Source organism: Loxodonta africana, chromosome 18 (assembly GCF_030014295.1).
Source record: "Loxodonta africana isolate mLoxAfr1 chromosome 18, mLoxAfr1.hap2, whole genome shotgun sequence".
NCBI classification, from domain to species: domain Eukaryota; kingdom Metazoa; phylum Chordata; class Mammalia; order Proboscidea; family Elephantidae; genus Loxodonta; species Loxodonta africana.
In genome coordinates, this window is record NC_087359.1 from 67,660,658 (window position 1) to 67,685,755 (window position 25,098).

At 52.0% G+C, this 25,098-nt stretch overlaps 1 protein-coding gene across 2 annotated transcripts in view; it reads right to left on the minus strand.

Annotated features, from left to right (window-relative positions):
* WSCD1 (WSC domain containing 1) overlaps positions 1-24,048 on the minus strand; it is a 57,526-nt gene extending 33,478 nt beyond the window's left edge. The window contains exons 1-4 of one of the 2 annotated variants that reach the window (XM_064271629.1): positions 23,983-24,048; positions 12,462-13,156; positions 6,685-6,799; positions 4,650-4,834 (exon numbers count right to left, since the gene is read on the minus strand). In XM_064271629.1, the coding sequence (XP_064127699.1) occupies positions 4,650-4,834; positions 6,685-6,799; positions 12,462-12,888 (727 nt within the window). In that variant the 5' untranslated portion in view covers positions 12,889-13,156; positions 23,983-24,048. Of the gene's footprint in view, positions 1-4,649; positions 4,835-6,684; positions 6,800-12,461; positions 13,392-23,982 lie in introns of those variants that run through there. The other variant, XM_003416859.4, reaches the window with a different exon arrangement.
* Between the last annotated feature and the right edge of the window lie 1,050 nt (positions 24,049-25,098).

A 25,098-nucleotide genomic window follows, 5' to 3' on the forward strand; every position in this document is an offset into this window, starting at 1 on the left:
GGCTGTGACCTAGTACAGTCCACTCCACAGCACTCTTCCTCACTTCCCAGGTGGGAATCCAGGGGCCATGTAGGGAAGGACTCCTCCAAGTGAAGGCATTAATAAATTGCTCAGGGCTATCCCCTGACAAGGGAGCATGATCATGGCTCTCATGCCTTTGAACGCTCCTTGTGAGTAAGAGTTACAATTTAAGATGGGGGATCACCTAGGCACTTCTTGAGGTCCTTTCAGTTCATCCCGTTGAGAAGGGAGTGGGAAAGCACAGGTCAACTGCACAGTGCTCCATGGCCTGCCCCATGTTTTCAATAATGACCTTGACACCAAGTCTAGCTGACTCAAGATCTGGGGCTGGCTTGAACTGACTGCATTATCTCTTCCTTAACTAATGGGCATCTTGAAGCACAAAGGACTTCTCCAAAAATTAATGACGAAGCAGGCAGCTGGGGCTGGCAGGGCAGCCCATGCCTACACTCAGGCCTGCCCCTGCTGAGGGTAGAGAGAGGGTCACGGGTGACTAATGCTGTTTGAACCCAGAAAAAGAGAAGATCCAAGAAGCCAGCGTGGAGCAGCTTGGTCCTCAGGACGCCCATTTGGATGCCCTGGTGACAGGTAGGCTCTTCAAGGACAGGACTGCGTCCATGTATCAGGAAACCCCTGTGCCCAGGACAGGGCCACCCTCAGAGTAGGTGTCAATGAATATCTGTTGAATGAATGAGTCCTTAATTAATTCACAAGCTAAAGAGTTGCTATCAGTGTCACCACCCTGTCCCCATTCCCCTATCTGTACCCTCTGGTTCCCAGACACAACCTGGCTGATGCAAGAAGCAGCTCAGGAGCCTCATCCCCTTCCCAGCACCAGTTGGCTGGGGCTGAGCACTGAATCCCTCTCCCTGTTGCTCTGATCCCAGCGATACACTGTAGTCAGTGTTGGACTTGGGGCTCATCCATGGATCTCAGGACTGGGCTGCTATAGTGCTTGGCAAACTCATTTGTTGCTAAGAGAGCCATCCCAGGAACCCTTGTGCAGCCTCACCTTTGCACCTGACACCTCCTCCTTGAGCTATGCTCCCTTCTTGGACTAATCCATCAGCTCTCCTGTAGCCTCGGTACCAGGACCATAGCCAGTGGCAGTTGTCTCCCTGAGTCAATGGGCCCCTAGGCTGTCTCTATCATCAGCTGCCCTACACTCACCAGTGGAGGTGGGTGATGGGCTCTCTGCTCACCCTGACTCCTTTCTAGCTTGGCCCCTCCTAACCAGAAAAAGGATAGCTCCAGTATGTGCAAATGTGTACAAACACATTATTTTATAAAAGAGCATTTTATACTTAGATTAAGTGGCCCTGGGGCTCACCTCCCTGCAGTGAGGACAAACATGAGTTTCAGACCCACCTAGTTGGACACCTTCGCTATACTCTCTATTTGATAGCTCCTCTAGCTAAAAGTCTTGGGAGGGGAGGTAGAGAGCCTATCAATCTTACTATTTATTGTATCAACTTGTGCTCCCTCGAGGTTGATTATTTCCACTTGAGTTTTGTAATTTTGAATTGTGAACTTACCTTCAGTGTAATTTTACCTACGGGAACCCTTCACATCCTGCGCTGATGGCACAGAAATATTTTGCATCTGCCTCTCCCAGGTGCCCACAGGTACCCTACAGCTAACTTTTCCTGGAACTTTCAGGACCAGAGAGATAGTATAAATTTGAACCCCAAAACTCAAATTCTTAGGAAGTTTTTTTTTCCCACCTAAAGACTACATCAGAACAGATACGCTTTCCATATCCCTGAACTGGTGTGAGGGGGTATATACATATATATATATAATTTTTTTCACATACTTATACATATATTCACGTACACACTCATACATACACAAAGTTTACTTGCTTGAAATAAACTGCATAGAGAGCCATTACAAATACATTCTTTTCAGTGAAATGTAATAAGGCATATTTTGTGACACTGTACATATTAACACACCTAAAATAAAATCTCCACCTTTTTTTCTTTGCATTTACAACTCGTTAGCAAATAGAAAATGCCCACTGGATGGTAAGATATAGAATAATAGTTGCAGCAAGTAGCTGGTTCTTTCCAAATTTTTTTTTTTAATTTTTATTGTGCTTTAAGTGAAACTTTACAAATCAAGTCAGTCTCTCACATATAAACTTATACACACCTTACTCCATACTCCCACTTGCTCTCCCCCTAATGAGTCAGCCCGCTCCCTCCTTCCAGTCTCTCCTTTCATGACCATTTTGCCAGTTTCTAACCCCCTCTACCCTCCCATCTCCTCTCCAGACAGGAAATGCCAACATAGTCTCAAGTGTCCACCTGATCCAAGAAGTTCATTCCTCATCAGCATCTCTCTCCAACCCACTGTCCAGTCCAATCCATGTCTGATGAGTTGGCTTTGGGATTGGTTCCTGTCCTGGGCCAATAGAAGGTTTGGGGACCATGACCGCCGGGATTCTTCTAGTCTTAGTTAGCCCATTAAGTCTGGTCTTTTTATGAGAATTTGGGGTCTGCATCCCACTGCTCTCCTGCTCCCTCAGGGGTTCTCTGTTGTGCTACCTGTCAGGGTAGTCATCGGTTGTGGCTGGGTACCATCTAGTTCTTCTGGTCTCAGGATGATGCAGACTCTGGTTCACGTGGCCCTTTCTGTCTCTTGGGCTCATAATTACCTTGTGATCTTGGTGTTCTTCATTCTCCTTTAAGCCAGGTGGGTTAAGACCAATTGATGCATCTTAGATGGCCGCTTGTTAGCGTTTAAGACCCCATATGCCACACTTCAAAGTGGGATGCATTTTTTTTTTTTAATCTAAATTTTCACTGATTTATACCTTAGGGAAATTGAAACCTACCTTTATGCAGAGGTTTCAATCAAATTCCCTACCCTGGCAGGCCCAAGGCCTCCTTTCCTGTCCTGCTTGGACATTAAAATCTAAGTCCCATGCCAACAAGCCTGCAACTTCCCTCTGCTGAGCCCCAGGGCTGCACGGTGTCATCTGTTATTCTCAGCACTGGGGTCCTTGGTTCCCTCTCCATTTCTGGACCCAGGGATTTTGCTTTTCTGCAATTTCAGCTCTATATTTAAAACCATGTCTGCTAAAATTTACGCAGCACTTCTAGGTGTTTTGTAGCTAGGAAACTTCTGGATTACTTAGTCTGCTACATTGTTAGAAATCTAGGTCTGCCTCTGCAGTTTACAGAGACTGGAACCCAGAGAAGCAGGCTGCCTAAAACCACACAGCATGTCTGAGGTGCACAGCGATCATTAAGGTTGTGTGTCAACTTGGCTGGGCTATGATTTTCAGTGGTTTGGCAGTTATGATGTAGTTTGGCAGTCATATGATATTGTGATCACTTCCATGATGAGATTTGATATAAGGTGATCACCTCCATGATGGGACCTGCTATGAGTAGCCATTCAGTTGAAGGGGAATTTCCTTGGGGGTGTGGCCTGCATCCAATATAGGTGGACTTTCAGACAGGGCTCAGGGGCTTTTGCTCTGCTCTGGATCCTGCAGCTGGCTCCTGTTCCTCTGACCTCTAGCTCTTGGGACCTCAGCCAGCAGCTTACTTGCCATCTTGCCTGCCGATCTTGGGATTCGTTGGTGTTCACAGTCTGTGAGCCCGCTGTCTGGCTGCAGATCTTGGGTTCGCCAGCCCCTGTGGCTAGTGAATCAGGAGAAGCTTCCAGCCTGACCCATGGACTTCAGATGTTCCAGCCTCTACAACCATCTGAGCCATTTCCTTGATATAAATCTCTCTCTACTTGTTTTGCTTCTCTAGAGAAGAGTACTCTGTCTAAAATATGCACCTAGACTTCCGGCCTCCTGGTCAGTTTTTCTCCTGCAGGGCTGTTATGGATTAAACTGTGTTCCCCTAAAATATGTCTTGGAACCCTAACCCCTATACCTGTGGGGGTAATTCTGTTTGGAAATGAGATTTCTTTTGTTATGTTCATTAGATCACACCCAAGTAGCCCAAAAAAAAAAACCAAACCCAGTGCCGTCAAGTTGATTCCGACTCATAGCAACCCTATAGGACAAAGTAGAACTGCCCCACAGAGTTTCCAAGGAGCGCCTGGTGGATTCGAACTGCTGACCCTTTGGTTAGCAGCCATAGCACTTAACCACTACGCCACCAAGGTTTCCTACCCAAGTAGAGTTGAGTTCTAAATCTAATCACTTCTGAATTATAATAAGAGCAGATTAGACACAGAGATGTGCACACACGTGGCGGGAAGGAAGATGTCACATAAGGATCACCTACAAGCCAAGGAACCAAGGAACACCGGGACCACCCACAAGAAAGGAATCAACGTGGCCGAGGCCCTAATTTGGACACTTAGTCTACAGAGCTGTGAGAAAATACATTTCTGTTCTTTAAAGCCACCCACTCTTGGGATCTGTGTTACAACGCCACTAGGTAACTAAGACGCTGGGGGACGAGGGAAGATATACCTCACTCATGAGCTCAAGCAACCTTTGATGGACCTTATCTCCACTCCCAGCCTGGCCAAGAGTGATCCAGGGAACGTGATAGGGAGGGAAAGCACACGGTCTGCCCAGGTAGCTTGGACCAGCAGCCAGAGGTGGCGGAAGAGTAAAGGGGACAAAGCTCAAGGAGAGCCGGCACACTCACGCTTCCTGGAGCCTGGCTGCAGCTCCTCCACGCGGTACACAGAGAGCCGGTTGATGCCCCCACACACTGAGCCCTTCTCCCCCTTGCACTCGTGGTTACACTCCTCCAGCCTGACGCTCACTGCTGGGAGCCGGTTCCCACAGTAGCACTCTGCTCCAGCCTCCAAACCGGCATAGATGTAGGACCTGCAAGGACAGTGGGAAGGTGGGGCCTGAGGTCAGTCTGGAGCCTAGGTCAGAGGTGGGGCGAGAGTCCTCACTGCATGGAACTCTGGGTTCGGAAACGGCAGCTGGGCCTGTGCCCAGGACATGAGCTAGACGGGAAGCTGAGGTTGGTTCTGGTGAAGAGGCAGAGGCCACAGACATCAGTATGTGGCCAGCCTTAGGGACCAGTCTTCAGCCAGTCTTAAGGGTCATCTGGCTAAGCCTAGGGAACAGAGTCTTTCCTTTGTGACTGGTCCCTCTTGTCGTCCCTGAGCTTTGTCCCCTAAGGTGCTATCCATGGTTACAGGTTAAATGAGTCTAAAGCAGTGGTGTGCTGGTTAACCAGTTCCCAGCATGACAGCGAGGAGCCCTGATTTGTAGTGTTTGCCAATTTCTGTGGTGTAAATATCCCCATCATAGCTGATTTCAATCTACCAATGGTTTAACAATCAGATCACATTTCTGTAAATGTAACAGTTGGCTCTTTTGTGAGTCTGCACAAGCCAGCTCCTGCACACCACTTGTCTGAAGCACCTGCCACGGCCATTGTGTTATGAATGAGTCTGCTGCACGGCCCTCCTCCTCCAAAGCCACGTCTTTACCTGGTTCGCCCAGTTTTAATAGCATAAGTAAAGAAAGATTGGAAATAGAACCTACAAGGCATGGCACGGATTTTAACTATACAAAGATGCCAACATTCTCAAAATTCCATCTCAGTGGATCTAGGTATAAAAAGCCCATATTGAGATTGGACTGGACTATAAGATAATGATACTGGTGAGGAGTGAGCTTCTTGGTTCAGGTAGACACATGAGACTACGTGGGCAACTCCTGTCTGGAGGTGAGATGAAAAGGCAGAGGGGGACAGGAGCTGGAATAATAGACATGGGGAATACACGGTGGAGGAAGGGGTGTGCTGTCTCATTAGGGGGAGAGCAGGTAGGAGTACATTGCAAGGTGTGTCTACCTTTTTGTATGAGAGACTGATATGATTTGTAAACTTTCACTTAAAGCACAATAAATAAATGGAAAAAAAAAAAAAAAGCCCATATTGAAAAGCCAAACGTAAGTTTCTAGTCCCTGTCTGGCTGCTGACTAGCTGTGAGACCCTGAAGGACACTTAAAACCTCTGGGTCTGTTTCCTTAACAGTTAGGAGAAGAAAATTGAGATTGCCTCACTCTCGGCTTTAGCTTTGTTTAAGTCGTAAAGCACATGTGAGCAGGGACCCTGCCTTCCTTCTCCAGCCTCAGTCTCTCCATCTGTAAAATGGGGATAAGTAACTGCTACCTAGCTGAGGGCAGTGAGGATTACATGAGATAACAAACATGAAAGAATCTAGTGTGACAGAAAGAAATCAAGAGTACCATTTACTGATGCTGTTTCCTTCCCCTAACCGCCCCCTGAATTGTGAGTGACCTGGGAGGAGAGACCATTACCTGGCACATGACGAGAGGCAGTAGTAGAAAAAGCAAACCTTGCTACAAACACAAGACAGAAAATAAACTTTCTCTAACAGAGCTAGAAATATCTTCAGAGAAACCTGGGTTAAAGCCTTTATTTTAAGCATATGAGGCACAGGGAAGGAAAAGAACTCACTAAAGGCACATGGTGAGTCCCTAGCACAGCTGGATTAGAACCCAGGTCTCCTGGGTGCCCATGCCAACTCATCAACAAACTTTGTTGGTTGTAGATGACTGGACTCTGGTCAACTGATGTTTAATTATTCTACCACAGCCAATGGGTAGCCAACATCTTGATGAGCCACCTCATTCTGGGGCTGTATCCTGACTCCATTCCCAGTGGCATCAGCCGTCCAGGGCCCCACACTTACCGCTCAGCACAGGCGTCCTGACAGTGGGAGATGGTCATCTTCCTCAGGTCATAAAACACAGCCCCCTTCAGAGTTCTCTCCTCGCCCTCATCACTGAAGCATCCAACGTATGTGCCTGTAGGGAGCACAGCGGAGACTCGGAAGCCTGGGAGGCGGAGGGAGAGTCCTCATCTCAGACCCGCCCTTAGAAAAAGCCAGAGGCATCTCAGCCCTTCCTGGCCAAGGCACCTCGCAGAGAAGCCCCGGAAATGAGAACTGCAGAGCAATTTTCCACTCAGCTGGAGCCGCGTGGCACCAGGACACCTCTGCCTTGTTCATTTCCTGCCCCTTTGCTTGGTTTTGGGTTGCTTGGTTAATGGCCCACTGTCTACCTGGACATCCCAGCCAGGACCCCGGAGTCAGTCTGTCTACCACCTCCTTCCTCTCCCCCAAGTCACCAAGGCTGGATGCTGATTTGCCTCTCCTGGACTCCAGGACAGGGAAGGAGCTAGTGCTGGAAAGAATGATCATCTTATATAAGGAAGATCTTTCAAAGAGGAAGAGCTGTTTCAAGAAAAACAGGCTGTGCCAGGAGGGACTTAGCTCCTACCGCTGGAGAAGGGTAAGCAAAAGCTGTACAATGATCTGTTAGGGGTCTAAGTGAGATGCCCTGGGTGGCCAACAATAGGACCACGTGACTCTGGAGCCCTCTTCTAGCTCAGTCCTCTCGCACACCCCTGCTCTGGAAGGCGACACTGGGTGGCCTGACTCCACCACTGAGGGGTCAGGTGGAGCCTGCGTCAGCCCTGCTCCATCACCCCGAGGGAAGAAGATGCCTCCCAGACAGGCCCGGAGAGGATCAGAGCGTTCGTGCACACGCAAATGCATTCAGCAAGTAAGTGTCACACGCACCACAGTGTTTGGAAAGAATGGCACACTGGGAATTTGCAAACATGCAATCACACAGTCCCCAAGCTGTGAGCGCACCCCCACAATAGCTGTTCCGAGATCTGGATCGGCACCTGTGATAAAGACATTGCACATCTCCCGAGAATATCTGTATCCACTCCTGGGTGCCTCTGAAATGTCACCTGCGGAGTGCACTGCAGCCTCGAGAAAATGAGGCTGTCTCTGGGAAGTCACACGCCCAAAGCCTCCCAGCAGCCTGCCAGCTCCGAACAGCATTTCGGTGAGGAGTAAGGCCTGGTCTATCCATCTGGGAGTCTGTATTCCTGGCAGGAACCTGGCCCAAAGCACCACCTCTGGGGCCACCTGCTGAGTGTCTTGGAGGAGCGGGCCTGCCAATCAGCCATCCTCTGGAGCCCAAGGAAGGGAGTGATGTTTCTGTCCATGAACACCGCACTTAATTGTGCCCCTGGCCTTGGCTGACTCACTTCAATGTTCCATGCCTCAGTTTCCTCAATTATCAAAGGGATCAATGCCCACCCTTTGCTTCCTACTGTCCTTGAGGGCTTAGATCCCTGACCACCCCAGACCACTCTGCTCTCTCCTTCCTCTGGATTCTTAGAGCTCTTGTGTCTGAAGAAAAAAAACCTCATTTGCCATCCACATCTCTATAATTAACTGAGCGTGTTAGAATCTTTAAACCTGTGTGTCCTGTCTCTGCAACATGACTTAAGGCTCCCTGAGAGCAGGAACCACATCTTCACCCTATCTGGTGACCTCCCCGGTGACTTATCAGGGTTAGCAAACTGTCAGCGTCAACTACTTGTCAACAGTGTGTTACAGCTCCTAAAACCACAGTGATGACCTCTGAGGGGTCAGGGCAGAAGTCAATCAACCAAGCAACCACTTGCCACTGAGTTGACTCCAACACATGGCAACACCACGTGTATCAGAGAACTGTGCTCCATACAGTTTTCTTTCCTTTGTTGTTGTAATAATATATATAACACACTTGTCAATTAGACATTTTTCAAGTGTACAATTTAGTGATATCAGCTCCACAGGGCTTTCAACAGCTGATTTTTTTTTTTCAGAAGTAGATCGCCAGGCCTTTCTTCTGAGGTGCCTCTAGGTAGACTCAAACCTCCAACCATTTGGCTAACGTGTTAATGGTCTGCACTACCCAGGGACTCCAGGGTAGAAGCACAGAGCCCAACTTCAAGGAGGGAACTGTCCTGTTGACTTTACACCAGTGTACAATTCCCAGGACCACAGTTTAAGAAAGCAAGACAGAGGTGACCAAGATGGCAGTTACTGTAATCCCTGCCACACAAGAATGGCTGAAGGACCCAGAGATGCTCAGGTTAGAGAACACGGGCTGAGGAGGGAGGAGTGACAAGCTTCAAGTGTCCGTCAAAGGATCTTGCCCCCCTTCCAGGCCACGAACCTCCCGAGACTACCTTCATCCCAGGACGGCCATCAGCACACACGTGGCCACGCCCCGCAGGCAGTCAACAAGCTCGTGCTAAACCCCTCAGTGGCAGAATTCTCGCCCTCCATACAGGGTGCCTGGGTTCCACCCCTAGTCAATACACCTTATGCGCAGCCACCAACCATCTGTCAGTAGAGGCTTGCGTGTTGCTATGATGCTAAACAGGTTTCGGTGGAGCTTCCAAACTAAGACAGACCAGAAAGAAAGGCCTGGTTATCTACTTCTGGAAATCAGCCAGTGAAAACCTATGGATCACAGCGGTCTGATCCGCAACTCATCCTGGAGCTGGCGTGGGATGCGGCAGTGTTTTTTCTCCCTTGTGCACAGAGTTGCCACGAGTTGGCGGCTGACTCAACGGCAGCTAACAACCCTGAGACCACTGAGGACTAAGCCCAGACACCCAAGCCCCTTCCAGCTTCTCTCTCTCTCTTTATGTATGTCTCAGGATGACTGGGACCCAAATGGACAGTTGCAGAAAGCTTTCACTCAGGCCAGGAAGAATTAATTTTACTTTTCAGCTGTCTACTTACTACAAGAAAACTAATATTTGAGAAATGTGTGCTGTGTCACTCAGCAAAGAAGAAATTCCATTACTGGTTTCAATTAAACATCCAAAACACAAGCTCAGGGGCTGTTAAACATTTACCACTGTAAATGGGGAAATTAACCACAAAGCCCTGAAAGTGCCTGGGCTCAAGACCTTAGAAGGCAGAGACTGGGACGTTTCTGGGGAAGTGGATGGAAACAACCTTTGGAAACAGGCAGACTTAGGTTCAAACCTCAGCTCTGCCACTATCTGGCTGTTATGACCTGGGATGTGCAGCTTTCCGTCTCTGAGCCTCAGCTTCCCCATCTATAAAATGGAGATGTAATGCCGACTCCATGGGGTTGCGAGAGAATTCCATAAGATAACACATGTCAAGTGTTTAGCTCAAGGTTTGCCATATAGTAAGTGCTGAGTAATAACCGTTAATAACAAGCATTTTAAAATTACCTCCCTGAAACTCAATTCTGTCATTAAAATGGTGGTAACACCATTTATGGAGCCCACACAAACGATTAAGCATTTGGCTGTAACCGAAGGGCTGAAGGTTCAGGGCCACCCAGAGGTGCCCTCAGAAGAAAGGCTTGGAGATCTACTTCCAGAAAATCAGCCACTGAAAACCCTATGGAGCATGGTTCTACTCAGACACAAACAGGGTAGCCATGAGTCACAGTCGACTCAATGACGACTAGTTTGTTTTTGTTGTTTTTAATACTACTTACATCCTAATGCTTTTTGAGGATCCAATTAAATGAAGGAACAGATGCAGACTGACAAGGAACGATGCTTGGAACCTCACAGATGTTTGAATAAATAACAGCAGTTATTACTCTGATCCCATACTCTAACCTAGGACCTGGTGGGATGGTGACCAGTGAGTATTAGCTGAATGGCCACATTGGGGAAAGAGAGGAAAGATGGCTGAAAAGTGATTTGGAAAACAAGGCCAGTCACCCAGTTACCAGCTGGCCATCGGATGGTGCTGACCAGTCAGGAGAACATGCTGACCCCTGGCTGGCCCCCACTCAATTTGCAGAGAGGCCCTGAGTCACAGATGGCCCCTCGCTGGTGAGCAGGAAGTGAGCCCCCTTTTTTCTCTTTCCTGGAAAATAACAAACAGCGTTTCTCACTCCCTGACAGAGGCAAGGATGTGCAGGAGAGAAAGGACTTCTGAGGGATTCGCTGGGACACGTTCAGAGGTGGGTTTATTACTTTCAGCTGAAACGGAGGCGACGTGTTATTGTCTGTGACTCCGCATCTGTTCGTCTGCACATCAAAATGGACATGCCGTGTGGCTATTAGCGATGGCTTTGGAGATATTGGAATGTCTTTGGAAATTACTATCAATAAAAAACAAACTGGCGATGGAGAAGTTACTATTTTTCCCCCAGTAAACTTACTGACATTTTATTCCATTATGGATGTTGTCCAAGGTATAATGAAATGCTCGGTGATTGATGGAGCCTCCACAGCTTCCGCAGCTTCAGGAGCCCCTTTCAGGAGGATGGCGGGCTGCCCGGCCGCAAAGAGATGCTGGCTTTGTCTGCAGCCCACAGCTGTCCCCAGTGCTGGACCTCAGCTACTCCCCACCTGGGAGGCTGGTCTGGCTATGAACGGCCCACGGAGTCCCCTTTACCCCTTCTCATGAGGGTCTCCAGTCAGGTGACCCCACAGCCCTCCCAGCCTTGGTTTCCATATTCTGCAGGGACAGCAAATTCTTCCTTTAAATCCTGAGGGGTGGGTATTTAATATACTTAACAAGCTACCGACTGCTCAGAAATGCCCATGTTCAGCACTGGAGCAGGACCCTGGATGCCCCCGCAGCACCAGGTGTTGACCGTTTACTTGCCAGGTAATGTACCTTCTACTGGCTGCCTTCCCTCCCCTGTCTCACTTCCCATTCCCCGACCAGTATTTCCTGGAATCAAATATGCTAGGTGTATTTGAATCCTTGTTTCAGGAGTTGCTAAGAGAATGGCCTTCGGTAACTGATTTAACGTCTCCGTGCCTCATCTGTAAAATTGAGATCTGATACTAATAACGTCTACCTCACAGGTGTACAGCAAATAAAATAAAAAAAAAATTTTTTTTTAGGTTAGCCATTTTTCCTAATAATAATAAAAATTTTTTTTTAAACCATTTATTGATATGCCAAATGATACACTAGGTCCTCTATCCCAGTGGTTCTCAAACCTAAGCGTGCATCAGGATCACCCAGATGGAGAGAGTGTTCACCTGAAGTGTGCATCAGAGTCACCTGGAGGGCACGTTAACCCTAAGCCTGCATCTGAGTCACCTGGCAAGCAAGCATGCTAACGCACAGATTGCTGAGCACCACCCCCAGCCTTCCTGACTCCGTAAGTCTGGGGAGAAAGACAGACTTTGCACTGTGACAATTTCCCAGGTGATGCTGCTGCTGCTGGCCTGAGAGCCAGTAGTCTCTACTACCCCATTTAATCCTCACAATAATCTTGGGGTGAGGATGTGAATCTCCATTTCAGAGGGACCCAGGGAAGTTAAGTGCATGTCTAAGGTCACACGACAAGCTGGTGGCTGAGCTAGGACTCCAGCCAAGGTCTGTCTGAACCCGGAGGCTGAGCTCTAGGTGACCTGCTGGCACATCTTCCTGAATTCCTGCTGTGAGTGAACAAAACCCGCAAAGAACTTCACATGGCAGGTTCTCCAGGCCTCCTCGGAACAGGAGGGAAAGAGCGACTGGAAGGACACGGGCCTGCAGTGCCTACTTCTCAGGCTGCCACCAGGGCCGGAGAGAGGGGACACCATGCCTGTGACCCCCAGCAGGGCTCCTGGGGGCAGCTCCCCAATACACAAAGGGAATCAGGGCTGAGCACCTACCTCGGCTGTGAGCGGCTGGCCTGGGGGCTTCAGGTCCCAGGGCGGCCGGCCCCTGGGTGTCACCCATGAAGTGGTGGAACCGGCGCCGCCGCAGCTGACGCAGCTCTGAGTTGCGACTCCGGAGCCAGCGGGGGCCGGGCCGGGGCCGGGCCAGGGGGCTCCGCAGCACATCCATGTCGAGCAGCAGCTCCGGGCTGACGTGGGCGTCATGCAGGGCTCTGCTGTCCAGCAGACCCACACCCAATGCCATGGCGGCCACAGGCAAGGCCTGCAGGGGGCTGGGTGCCCGGGGGCCTTGCGGGAGGGCCACTCGGGCCCGCTGCAGCAGCAGCAGGCTTCCGGTCATCAAGTAGGCAGCCGTGAGGAAGAAGAGCAGGAACTGTGTTCGGCGGAGAAACTTCTGGAGTCGGAAGAAAGGTTTTGCCATTACCCTGGGCAGCAGGGCTCCCAGCTGGAGCCCAGGGACGGCTCCTAGCGCCCGGGTGGCTGGCAGGCTGGGACCCCTGGAGGCGTCATCCCTGCATCCTGGCTCCTGGCACCAGCGTGTGCTCTCTTCCCCGTTTTCAAGAGGTGTTTAAAGGGCACCATTACTTTTCTCCACTGGCCGCTGGGCCCCGTAGCAGCACCTTCTGCCCAAGTGTCATGGCCATTGCCATCCGTGAGCTCCACCAGTCCTGATCTCCTGGCCCAGACGTCTGGAAAGGTGGAGAGAGGGCACTTAGATTCAATAGGAGGGCCCACTGCCCCAAATGCTGCAGGGTCAGGCCCCCCTTCATCCCTGTGCTCGAGGAACCCATGTTGCAGGAACACTGGACCAAGAGCTAGGTTCAAATCCCCGGCTGTGTGACATTAGGCAAGTTGCTTAACCTTGCAGGCCCTCAGCTTCCTCCCCTGTAAAATGGTTATAACACTCTTCCCCTTACACTGTAGTCAACATCCAGTAATGATAACCAGTTGCCATGGAGTTGATACTGACTCGTGGGTAACCCCATGTGTGTCAGTGTAGAACTGTACCCCATAGGGTTCTCAATGGCTGATTTTTCAGAAGTAGATTGCCAGGCCTTTCTTCCAAGGCACTTGAGTAGACTAGAAGCCCCAGCCTGTCAGTTAACATCCGAGCATATTAACCAGCTCCACCACCCAGGGACTCCCAAATAATGGCAGCATTAATAAGGTGGAAGAGGTGGAGAAGGAATGGCAGCTTTTTACCCAGCCCTTACTTCGTGCCAGGTACTGAGCTAAGCCTTATTATACATTAGCTCGTTTTATCCTCACACCAATCCAACAAGGGGAATGATATAACATCCCCATTTTACAGACAAGAAAGCTGTGGTAAAGGAGGTGAAGTAACTTTCCCACAGTCACACAGCCGGGAAACAAGAGGAGCCAAAGTTTGCGTGTGTATTCAGAACCCACACTTTCAACTACTGCAGGGCCCAGTCTATACACAGGCACCACCATAGTGAGTGCGCCTAGACCCGGGTTCGACTTCCGACCAACGCACCTCACACACAGCTACCGCTTGCCTGTCAGTGGAGCCCTGTGTGTTGGCGTGGTGCTCAACCAGTTTCAGCAGCATTCCCAGACCAAGATGGACTAGGAAGAGAGCCTAGCGATCTACTCCTGAATATCAGCCACCGAAAACCCAATGGGTCACAACGGTCTGATGTGGAACTGATCACAAAGACGGTGCAGGACTGGGAAGTGTTTCACTCCGTTCAGCGTGGTGTCACCACGAGTTGTGGGCTGACTCGATGGCAGCTAACGACAATGAAGCCAGGATATGAGTATGCAGCAGGTGTTCAATACATGTGCGTGCAAGAACTCCCGGGGGTGCACTGGGACTTCGAGTTACGTTTTGAAAGAGCTTCTGTGGAGGCTGGTCAGCTTTAACCTTGGTCTTTAACTTTGAGGGGGAGGGAGAAAGTTTGCAGGGCCTTCCTGGGCCTCCTGAATGCAACAGGCCAGTGACAAAGGAACAGGGAAGTGTCAGGCCACGCACCTGCACACAGAGGCTGGGGCCCCTGATGAGAAGGGCCCCTCCACTGCCTGAGCCACTCTCACCCTGGGTGTCAGTTCCTATCAGCGCCTCACTGAAGCGTGCTGTCAGGGTTGGCAGAGGGTCCTGCAGCTGCCTCGAGCCAGGCTGCTGTGCAAGGAAGGCCCTTAGCACAAGGGCAGGCTTGTCCCAGAAAGAAGGGCTCGTCGGAGCGTGACTAAGCTGCTGCCTGTCACTAACGTGGCCTAGGACCCCTGCCAGGCCCTGCAGCTGCTCAATGGCTTCTCTGTGCACCGGGAACACCCGGCTGGGTGTGAGAGGAAACACAATGTTTGGGCTCTTGTGGCCTGGCATCGCAGGCCCTTTAAGACCCACAGGGGCTCAGGCCATTGTGACCCTTTCAAATAAATGCTGAGGGCCCCAGGTTCTGAAACCTCCACGGAGGGGATAGGCCTGGATGCTGGCCAGCTGTTCCTTTAGGCTGGGGGTGGGGGTAGCTGGCTGGGAAATCAGGAAATGAAAGGGGAACTAAACTGAGTCAAGAAGCCACCACAGAGCAGGTCTCCCGAGCTTCTATTTTTCTAAGTTGGTGTGTGCCAGGCCCACCCCAGCCATCCTGGTCAGATTTGTAAAACCACAGAGAAAATCCCAAGAAATCCGGCCTGATCCCCTGCCTCCAGCCTTGGCCCCTCCAATCACTCCTCCATGAGGCTGCCAGGGTGATCCTGCAAACATGCAATGCTGATCATGGCACTCTCCTGCTTAAAACCCTTCTCAATAGTTCCCTGCGGTTTTAGGATAAGCTCCAGGATCCTTAACACAACACACAGGCCTCCTTCTTGAGCCAGCCCAGCCAGCCTCACCTTTTGCCAAGCCCCTTCCCTTGGCTACCCATCTCTCTCTCTCTCTCTCTCTTTCACACACACACACACACACGTTCCAGCAGAGCCCCCTGTAACCACAGCACACCTGCCTCGGTGCCTTTGTACATGCTGTCTATTATGTCTTTTCCTCTCTTTGACTAGCAAATCCCTGTGAATCTCAGCCCAGCCAGGGTCACCTCCTCCAAGAAGCTTTCCCTGACTACCATTCACTCACTGGTTTACATCCTTCTATCTTCCCACAGCCCATGCTGATGCTTATCCCAGCACTCTCTATCCTGGGACAATTCTGTCTTTACTTGTCAATCACCCCTGCTGGTCTGAAAGCAACTAAGGCATTGGACCAAATCCTATTCATTTTTGAAGCTCCAGCCCCCAGCATGAGACTGGGAGCAGGGTAGATGCTCAATGATTTTTTTTTTTAATTTTTATTGTGCTTTAAGTGAAAGTTCACAAGTCAAGTCAGTCTCTCATACAAAAATTTATATACACCTTGCTATATACTCCTAATTGCTCTCCCCCAAACAAACAGCACACTCCCTCCCTCCACTCTCTCTTTTCGTGTCCATTCAGCCAGCTCCAGGCCCCTTCTGCCCACTCATCTCCCCTCCAGACAGGAGACACCAACATGGTCTCACGTGTCTACTTGACCCAGAAGCTCATTCTTCACCAGTATCATTTTCTATCCCATAGTCCAGTCCATTCCCTGTATGGAGAGTTGGCTTTGGGAATGGTTCCTGTCTTGGGCTAATAGAACGTCTGGGGACCATGACCACTGGTGTCCTTCTAGTCTCAGTTAGACCATTAAGTCTGGTCTTTTTATGAGAATTTGGGGTCTGCATCCCACTGCTCTCCTGCTCCTTCACGGGCTCTCTGTTGTGTTCCCTGTCAGGGCAGTCATCGGTTGTAGCCAGGCACCATCTAGTTCTTCTGGTCTCAGGCTGACGTAGTCTCTGGTTTATGTGGCCCTTTCTGTCTCTTGGGCTCATAATTGCCTTGTGTCTTTGGTGTTCTTCATTCTCCTTTGCTCCATGTGGGTTGAGACCAATTGATGCATCTTAGATGGCCGCTTGCTAGCGTTTAAGACCCCGGATGCCACTCTCCAAAGTGGGATGGAGAATGTTTTCTTAATAGATCTTATTATGCCAATTGACTTAGATGTCCCCAGAAACCATGGTCCCCAAACCCCTGCTCTACTACACTGGCCTTCGAAGCATTCAGTTTATTCAGGAAACTTCTTTGCATTTGGTTTAGTCCAGTTGCACTGACCTCTCCTGTATTGTGCGTTGTCTTTCCCTTCACCTAAAATAGTCCTTATCTACTATCTAATTAGTGAATACCCTTCTCCCTCCCTCTCTCTCTTCCCCCTCGCATAACCATCAAAGAATATTTTCTTCTCTGTTTAAACTATTTCTCGAGTTCTTATAATAGTGGTCTTATACAGTATTTGTCCTTTGACACTCAGTGATTTCTGTTTCTAAGTTCTAAAAATGAATGGGAGGGTTCGATGAAGTAATGGGCAAATCCTGATACCAGAAACTCGCTTCTATGGGGTCTGTGGGCAGTGAAACCTCAAACTCCATTCATTCAGAGCTGACACAGCTCATTGGAAACATGGAAACACAGGCCCTCTGAGCTGTCCCACGACACAACTTAACAGAGCTGAGGGCTTTCGGACATGTGGACGTTAATAAAGAGTGCCTGAGCTTTCTAGGTTACTCTTTCTAGGCTGAGATTCTAAGAAGAGGGATTTCCAGGGCTGTTCACAAAGGGGTTCTGGTTAGGAGGATTGGAGTCTGTCAGTGAAAAATCCCATAAAACTAAAAAGGGGAGGGTGGGACTCCTGCTGCGAAAAGACCACTTTCGGTGAGCTGGAGCAGAAAGGCGGGAAATGGATCAAGCTGAGAGTTTTGAAGGCAGGGTGCAGTGTGAATTTCATATACTATATTTCATACACAAGGTTCGGGAACACGATACGAGTAGTAGGGATGGAATGGGTGGGTGGGAAGAGTTGTCAAGGTTAATTCATTAGGATTCAATCAATCACACCCGGGTTCCCAAAGAGCCTCCAGATGTCCTTCCCAGAGGGGCCTCCCCGGGCCTGTGGAGGCAGGCAGTGGGCTTGGAGGCAGGGGGATTGCCACTTTGAGGCCAGTGTTCCACACCTCTATAAAGCAGGCTGCCACTCCAGGCTTTTCAAATAGCAAAGCTGATTCCCAGCCCTGACAAGAGGATACCCCCGTGTGCTTGGGGGTCTGCATGCCCATAACATTAGGAACGAGCTGCCCTGGCCCCTGCCCTGGGCTTCCCCCAAGCTTCACCATGAATATCACATTCACACCAATCACCCCTCACCCTCTGCCATGGCCACCTCTCCTCTAGTTTGGGAGCCCCTCCAGGGAACAGGTGACACCTTATTTATCTTCATGTCCCCAGATCCACCAGGGCAGCTATTGTAAATGCTGTTGAGCAACTGAGCCTGAATGAGGCCTAGGTGGGCCGGGAGGCCATGAAGCATCTGTACAGACTCACTTGCAAGCCACCAGGTGAGTCACACAGCAGAACTGCCAACACTGGGGCGGGGGCATCTAGCTGCTGTCTGGCTGCACAGGGACTGGGAGGCCAGCAGCTGTGCTCATTGCACCCCAAAGCCAGAAGGGCCTCCATTCAAGGAGACCTACGTTGGGCAAATCATTGCACGGGGCTGAGCCTCAGTTTCCTCATCTGCTCAACGGAACTAAATCGCATGGTTGCAGGGAACAAATTCAGGAGTAAAACCTCTCCATTACCTGCAGATTGTGGCATGCACTTATTATGAATGGAAACGAGACAAACAAGGAAAAGCTAGAGGAAGGCTGTTAGCAGCTACGCCACTGGTGAGATCAGTCTCAAGGGGAGCCCTCCCCTCCCTCTTAGCCCCCCACTCCCTGGGGTGGACCCAGTATTCCATTCTTACTTGAACCTGATCCCATGCTAAGGCTGCTGATAGCAACTGCTTTATTTTTCATTGCCACCATTTATTAAGCATTTGCGGCACTAATAAGTGGCTGAATCTGGGCTGTGCACTTTGCATGCATCATCTCATTGACTCCATACAACCTCCCAAGGCAGATGCCCTTCCTGTCCCTACTTAAGAGCTGGGGACTCTGGGGTTTGGCCAGCACTCACCCCTGGGCCACCCGATTTCACCCTGGCGCTAAACTCCCTGCCTCTCTCTTCACGCCAGCCCTGGCTTCACAGGCGGCAAGATTTATTCTTGAAAGGAGTTTAGCACGCCTCCGTCAGCACCTTCCTGAAAACATGCCAGGCCTGAGCTCCCGGTAATGCTGCCGCACAGGGCGTCCCTGGAGCCAAACCTTCCAGCCACTGCCATGTGGGTAAGTGCTGGCCTCCTGGGGCAGGCGGGAGGGGGCCTCAGAGCCCTCCCTCCTCTGGAAGTCTGGATAATTTCCTCCCAAGGCTCCTATCCCAGTGGCACCTCCCACCTTGCAGCCTTTTGAAGTGTTTAGCTGGTGAGCTCTACCCCTGCCTGAGGCTGGGGCCTTGTGGGAGAGGGGGAACCAGGGCTGAATACCCAGCCTTAGGTTGGACAAGGGTGGACCCCCACTGTCCTGCCCAGTAGCCTCCCTCCATAAAGTCACCCAAGAGAAGGGTAGGGCCTAGGAAGGGGGACCCTGAGTTGCCTCTTAGGAATGAGAGGAGAACAATAGGCTAAAGGGGCTTCTGGGAGGCAGCAGGAAGGGAGGCAGGAGCCCGAGGCAGGCAGGGACTCAGAAATCCTGAGTCTTTGTTTCTTTGCCATCTGGGCCCCAGGAGGCTGGAGGCAGCCAGAAGGGAGCTAGGCTGGGCAGGTGGCACCTACCCCTCAGCAGGCACGGGTCTCAGGCAGCCCCTGGGCCTGGCAGCTGGAAAGCAGAGCATGAGAGCTGGCCAAGGCCTGACCAGTGTCCTTGGGTTCAGTCACATGACTCTACCTCCCTGAAGTCTCCTGGCCAGGGAGGACGGGCAGTGGCAGCTGAGGTGCGAATGACTCCAGATGCCCCAGAAACGTCTAGGCCGACATGGCCAATGCAGAGAAGGCTCTGAGTCTGTCTCAGGACTCAGAGGTGAGTGCTCCTGGCAGGGCGAGAGTCCTGAAAACAAAGGGACAGCCCAGCATGCTGCTCTCCGGGCTAGAAGGAGGTGGCACTCGTGGTCCCAGCAGCCCAGCCAGGGGGGTCTCAACCTCAGGACCTTAGTGAAGCCACACAAGGGAGCCTCCAGCTGGTTTGGGGCTCTGGATTACCCTCCCCTGGCTTTCCCATCCCTCTACCCATCCCCTATACCCTCCCTCAGGTTCAGAACCTGTCATCTGGGTCCCACCCCCCTCTCCAGGAGCTGTGCTCTTCCAGCAGCCTAAGAAAGAGAGCTTTCTAACACCAAGAACTGATAATACTGCAGCCAGCAATGGCTCCCCAGGGCTGCGACAAACAAGTTCAAGCTCCTTAGGCTGACATTCAATGGCCCTCCATGGTCCAGTTCCCAGAGATCTCTCCAGCCCCACCTTCTCAACATTCCTTCAAGAGCTCTGCGTCCCAACCTGATGGTCCCTAGCCAGCTTGAGATACTTCACGCCCTTCTCGCATGCTCTCCTACCAGCAGGGATGTCTGTGCCCCATATCATAGATCTGAAATGTTTCTTGGCCATCGTGGCTCAGATCCCATAGCCACCTCTTCCATGAAGCCTTCCTGATTGCTGGACTTCTGCTGCCCGCCCCCCAGCGCCGGGATGATGAGGCTGCACGCTGCCGTGAATCCTTCCTGAGTGATCTGTTCTGCCTTGAGTCAGGGCTGTCTACTAATGAACAGGTCTACTCCTCCCAGACTGCAAGCCCCTCTCAGACAAAGACTGTCAGGGCCTCTGCCCACTTCCAGGGACCCAAGGCAGGCCCTCAGAAAATCTGTGCCCACAGGCCACCCTCCAATGCTCAGGGCCATGCTGCCCTAATTCTGGACCCCCACACCTCTGGGTCTTGGAGGCTGAGAAAGGGAACACGGGGCCCACTAAACATACATGTGCTGGATGCCAGGGTACGAACACGGGCTGGGGATTAGGAATAGGATGGGATCCCTGCCTTTAAGGAGGCAAACCTCTTGAACTTCTGAACTTCAGAGAAAAAGTCCCCCCCAAAAAACATTGCTAAAAAGGTATAAAACATAATACAAGGTCAAAACTCCATTCGATGCAAAGGAAAAGCCAACAAAACAAAAACCTCCAGCAAACATACTGCTAAGTTCATAGATAATTTTTACATATCACGTTAGAGATCGCAAGCTACTTTTACAAACTATTAAGTGTGCTGAATGAATAAATGGAACAAATGAATGAGTGATTGTCCCAGAAGCCTGTAAAATCAAAATTGTTATCATCCCCATTATATAGACACTGAGATACAGAGGCCAATTAACTTGACCAAAGGTGAACAGCTATTGCTGGACCGCAGTGAAGCTTTCTGACTCCAAGTCTGTGGTCTCATCTGCCATATCACGTGGGCTTCATTTGTTCAGCACCAGGGATCAAGCTCCTTCCATGTGCCAGGCACCGAGCTATGGGCTGGGGCTGCAAAGAAAGACAGGACCCCACCATGTGGGCTGGCAGTTTCCCTTTCTAGTTGGTTGGTCTGGAGCCCACACCACTGTTCAAACAGCCAATTACAACCTCTTCTGGGCAATCTCTGGGCTACATCGGCTACAGAACCCTATTCTGTTCACTTGTTTGCCATGTTTCTCCCACCTGGTGGTAAACCCTTGAGAGTTGTCTAGCTCAGGGTCTGGCCTGGGAGGTGTTCAAATCACACTGAGTGACGTGGATAAACCCAGGCAAGTGGGTGAAGAACCCCACCAAAGCCAGACTTGTCCTTTTCTGGCTCTATGTCCACCGTGCCTGCAGCCACTGGGATGCGGCACAAGATGTCTGGTTATCCTGTCCTTGTAACCCCGGCGGCTTTCCAAGCAGCTACCCTCTGTGAGGGAGCCCGCATCCCCTGGGTTTCCAGCAGCAAGGGAAGGGAAGCAGAGTGGAGGGAAGGGGCCTTCACAGCTTCCAAAAGGTGCACCGTATTTTGCAGCTTATGAAATGAATCCAGTCCATTCTGCCACCCACACCATAAGCAGTAAGCATAGACAGGGTTCCTCTCCCAAACGTGTCCCCCAAAAGTGGTGCACTAGTTCATTTTTAAGGTAGTAAGTCAACGTGGTGACTATAAAGCCATGACGAGAAGACATTAGAGGAAACGCTGCAAAAACAAGACCGGGAGGCCAGGGAGAAGGTAGTCGAAGGCCATGCCTTTTAGAAACCAGTCTGCTCACTCATCAACCGACTGGGCAGGGCCCCTTGAGTCCAGCCAGGCCTCAGATGGTAGGACCCAGCTCTGCCACTGCCGTTGGGCTCGATGACCACTCGTATCTATGGATAAAGACCCTAAAGGTTGAAAAACAGAAGGGCCTTCAAGTCTTTGGCCTTGACTTTATTGTGGCTCCAGGAGGAGAGTCAGGGAATCTGGTCCACCAAAGCTGAACCGGGTCTGAGCCATGCAGGCGAACAAGCTGAGTGTCGACAAGGATAAATGCCCCTTTCCAGAGGCCCTTCTCAAGTACAATTCGATCCAGCCTGGAGTTTCTAGACTTGGACCACCTGGTTGCCTCTCAGGCTGACCCCGTGGGGGTCAACTCTGTCCCTCATGCTCAGACTGAACTCACTGGACTGCAGGTTCAGGCTTGAGCAGTAGACCAACTGGTGGCACAGAAAAGCCACTTCTGCTTGGTTAGGTGGAGTCTGTAGGTGGTGAAAAGAGTTAACGTGCTTGGCTGCTAACAAGAAAACTAGAGGTTCGAGTCTACCCCACGGTGCCTCCGAGGAAAGGCCTGATGATCTAATTCTGAAAACTCAGCCACTGAAAACCCTATGGAGCACAGTTCTACTCTAAAACACATGGAGTCACCATGAGTTGGGGTTGACTTGACAGTATCTGATTTGGTTTTGGTTAGGCAGACAGCAGGCGATGGGGAAGGAAGTGGGGGTCTGGCCTTTTGCCTAATCCAGGCTTCTCTTCCCTTCCAGCCAGACAGACTGACGGCAGGCACAGAACAGCAGCCCACAGGGCTCCAACGTGAACTGAAAACAGGAAGCCCCTCACTCCAAAATAAAGCATTTTTTCAAGAGGAGCATGAGATGAGGGCCAAGAGGGCTTCTCCTGGGGAAGACGAGCCTGCCAGGCTCAGCCTATCAGCCAGCCACCTGCCAAGCTTCCTTCAGCAGCCATGCAAACCTGCCTCTGGTCGAGCTGAACAAATCCAATCACAGATCAAAGGGGCCACCCTTCCTCAACCACCACGGGAATGCAGGTTTCCAGTGGCCCCATGAGGCACCTTCTCCAACTTCTGAGGGTCACGCTAAGTGAGAGGGGGACATGCTTACACCTCATTCTTCCCTAACCCCAGGAAACTTCCCTCTTGCCTTCTCTCCAGCACTTGCAGCCATCAGATGGGGGCTGCTGGCAACAGGCAGACAAACCTGTTTGTTGTTTCCTCTAACTATTCAACTTCCCACCAGCCCTAACTCCCTGTGCCTGATAACACCTGCAATTGAGGGGAGAAAAGAAAAGGTCCCCATCCCTTGATCCTAGCCCGGGGGGCCCAATATGGGATAACGCGAGGGTCTCCATCAATTGAAGCATGCTAGCCCAGCAACAAAAGGCATCATGCCATCTGCTCTGGTTAGAAAAGTACAGTGGAGTTATAAAGAGTCTGTCCATCTCGGGACCAGGGGGGACCAGGCGAGTGCCGGCAGCAGCCGGGTCCCAAGGGAGGGCTATGGGGGCTGCAACCCTTACATTCAGCTTCCCCCAACACCCATCAGAAGGGACAGGAATCCCCCGCCCCCACGTCCCCATGTCCCCAGGGCGAGCAGGCACACAGATGCTCAGAAAAATAAACGAGCAGCGAGGCTATCCAGAGGTAGGGACCCAGCTAGGGACGCTTCTGACTATCCGGTGGTGAGTCTCTGTCCACAGCTAGGAAGATGCAAAACTCCAGCTCGGGGTGTATCTTCCGAACAAAATGCATCCTTTTCGCTTTTGCTTCTGTATCTGTCCAAGTTCACCAAAAGCCAAGAGAAAACCCTCGGCTGACCGGAAACCTCGCTGGGGAGCGGAACGACAGGAGCTGCTTCTTGGTATTTTCTCCTCTTAGGGGGAGGCAGTGCGCACCCCAAACCCTGCTCTAGCCCCCTCCCCGGGCCCAGGTCCGCGGCTCCCTCTGGGGCTGCAGACCTCGTATCGTCCCCACCCCCCCGGGAAACGACGGTCTCCCCGGACTCCAGGAGGGGTGAGCGGCTTTGGAAACTGCCCTGCGCGCCCCCGCCCCAGCCGGGTCATTACGAAGCGCTCCCACACGCTCACGTACACCCGCACCCCCTGACCCGCGAAGCTGCCCCGGCGCCCCGGAAACGCGCCCCCCGCCAGCCCGCCCAGCAGCCGGAGCAGGTGCAGCCCCGCCGCGCTCCCCACCGCGTCTCCAGAAACTTGTGTGCCCGCGGCCGGGGAAAGCCTGCGCTCAGCCGGCGCGGGGGGCCCGGTTTGGGCGACCCGGACACAGGACTCACCCCGCTATCCCGGCCGGCGGAGCTCTGGCACAGGCGGCGGCGCGCCCGCTTCCCCGGGGCCAGAGCCCGCAGCCCCGCAGTGCCCGGAGCCGCTGCGCCCCCGGCGCCCGCACGCCCCCGGGTCGCCGGCGGCGCGTGGACCCGGGCTGCCTGGGCGCGGGTGCCGCTGCCTGGCTCCTCGGGCTGCGGGCGGGCGTCGGGGCTGAGCGCGGCGGCGGAGCGAGCGGGCGCCGAGCGGGGCGGCGGCGGCGGCGGCGGGCGCGGGGCGGAGGGCGCCGAGCGGGGCGGCGGGCGGGCGGGCGAGCGGGCGTCCGGCTCTGCACATGCTCACTCGCGCGGCGGAGGGACAGCGGCCGGCCGCCGCCGGGTCCTAGAGGAGTCGCTGCGCGCGGCCGGCCGCGGCTGGTGGGGAGGGGTCGCGGCGTCGGTGGTTGGACCCACGTACTGACCCGGGCCGGAAGACGCGCACACGGGGCACTGCCACAGGGGGTACTGCCTCCCGGAGGCCCTGATCCCTTCTCTCTCGGATACACACAGGCACAGCCTCACTCTAATGCACGCTCCAAGGCGAATGCATTGGCACTCACCCACCAACACACGCGCACACACACACAAACACGCTGAACACCGCCACACAGGAGCGCGCCGCCACCCTCACTCATATGCAGTCACACAGCGACAGACGCACACCGTCTGACACAAATACACACTGAATCACTGCTGCAAAGACAGACACACTGACACCCACGCGCTCATGCACTCACTCACCCACACACACACACACACACACGAGGGGCTCTGCCCCACTCAGAAACAACTGAGACAGGCACACACACACTGCCCCACAGTTTGTGTCACTCCGGTCCAAACCCACAAAGTCAGACCTACGCTGGATCCCTGTTGCGTGGAGAGTTTTAACACTGACACGCACATTCCATGCACACACACACTGCCACACTTGCTCACAAACAAGGACATACGGGAACACACTCACAGTGTCTGGCACTGTCACACACGGAATCGCCACCCCGCAGACAAACGCACTGGCACTCCGCTGCCTACACACACAGGGTTACCACTCACTACACTGCCACCAACTTCCTACGTTGCCCCACA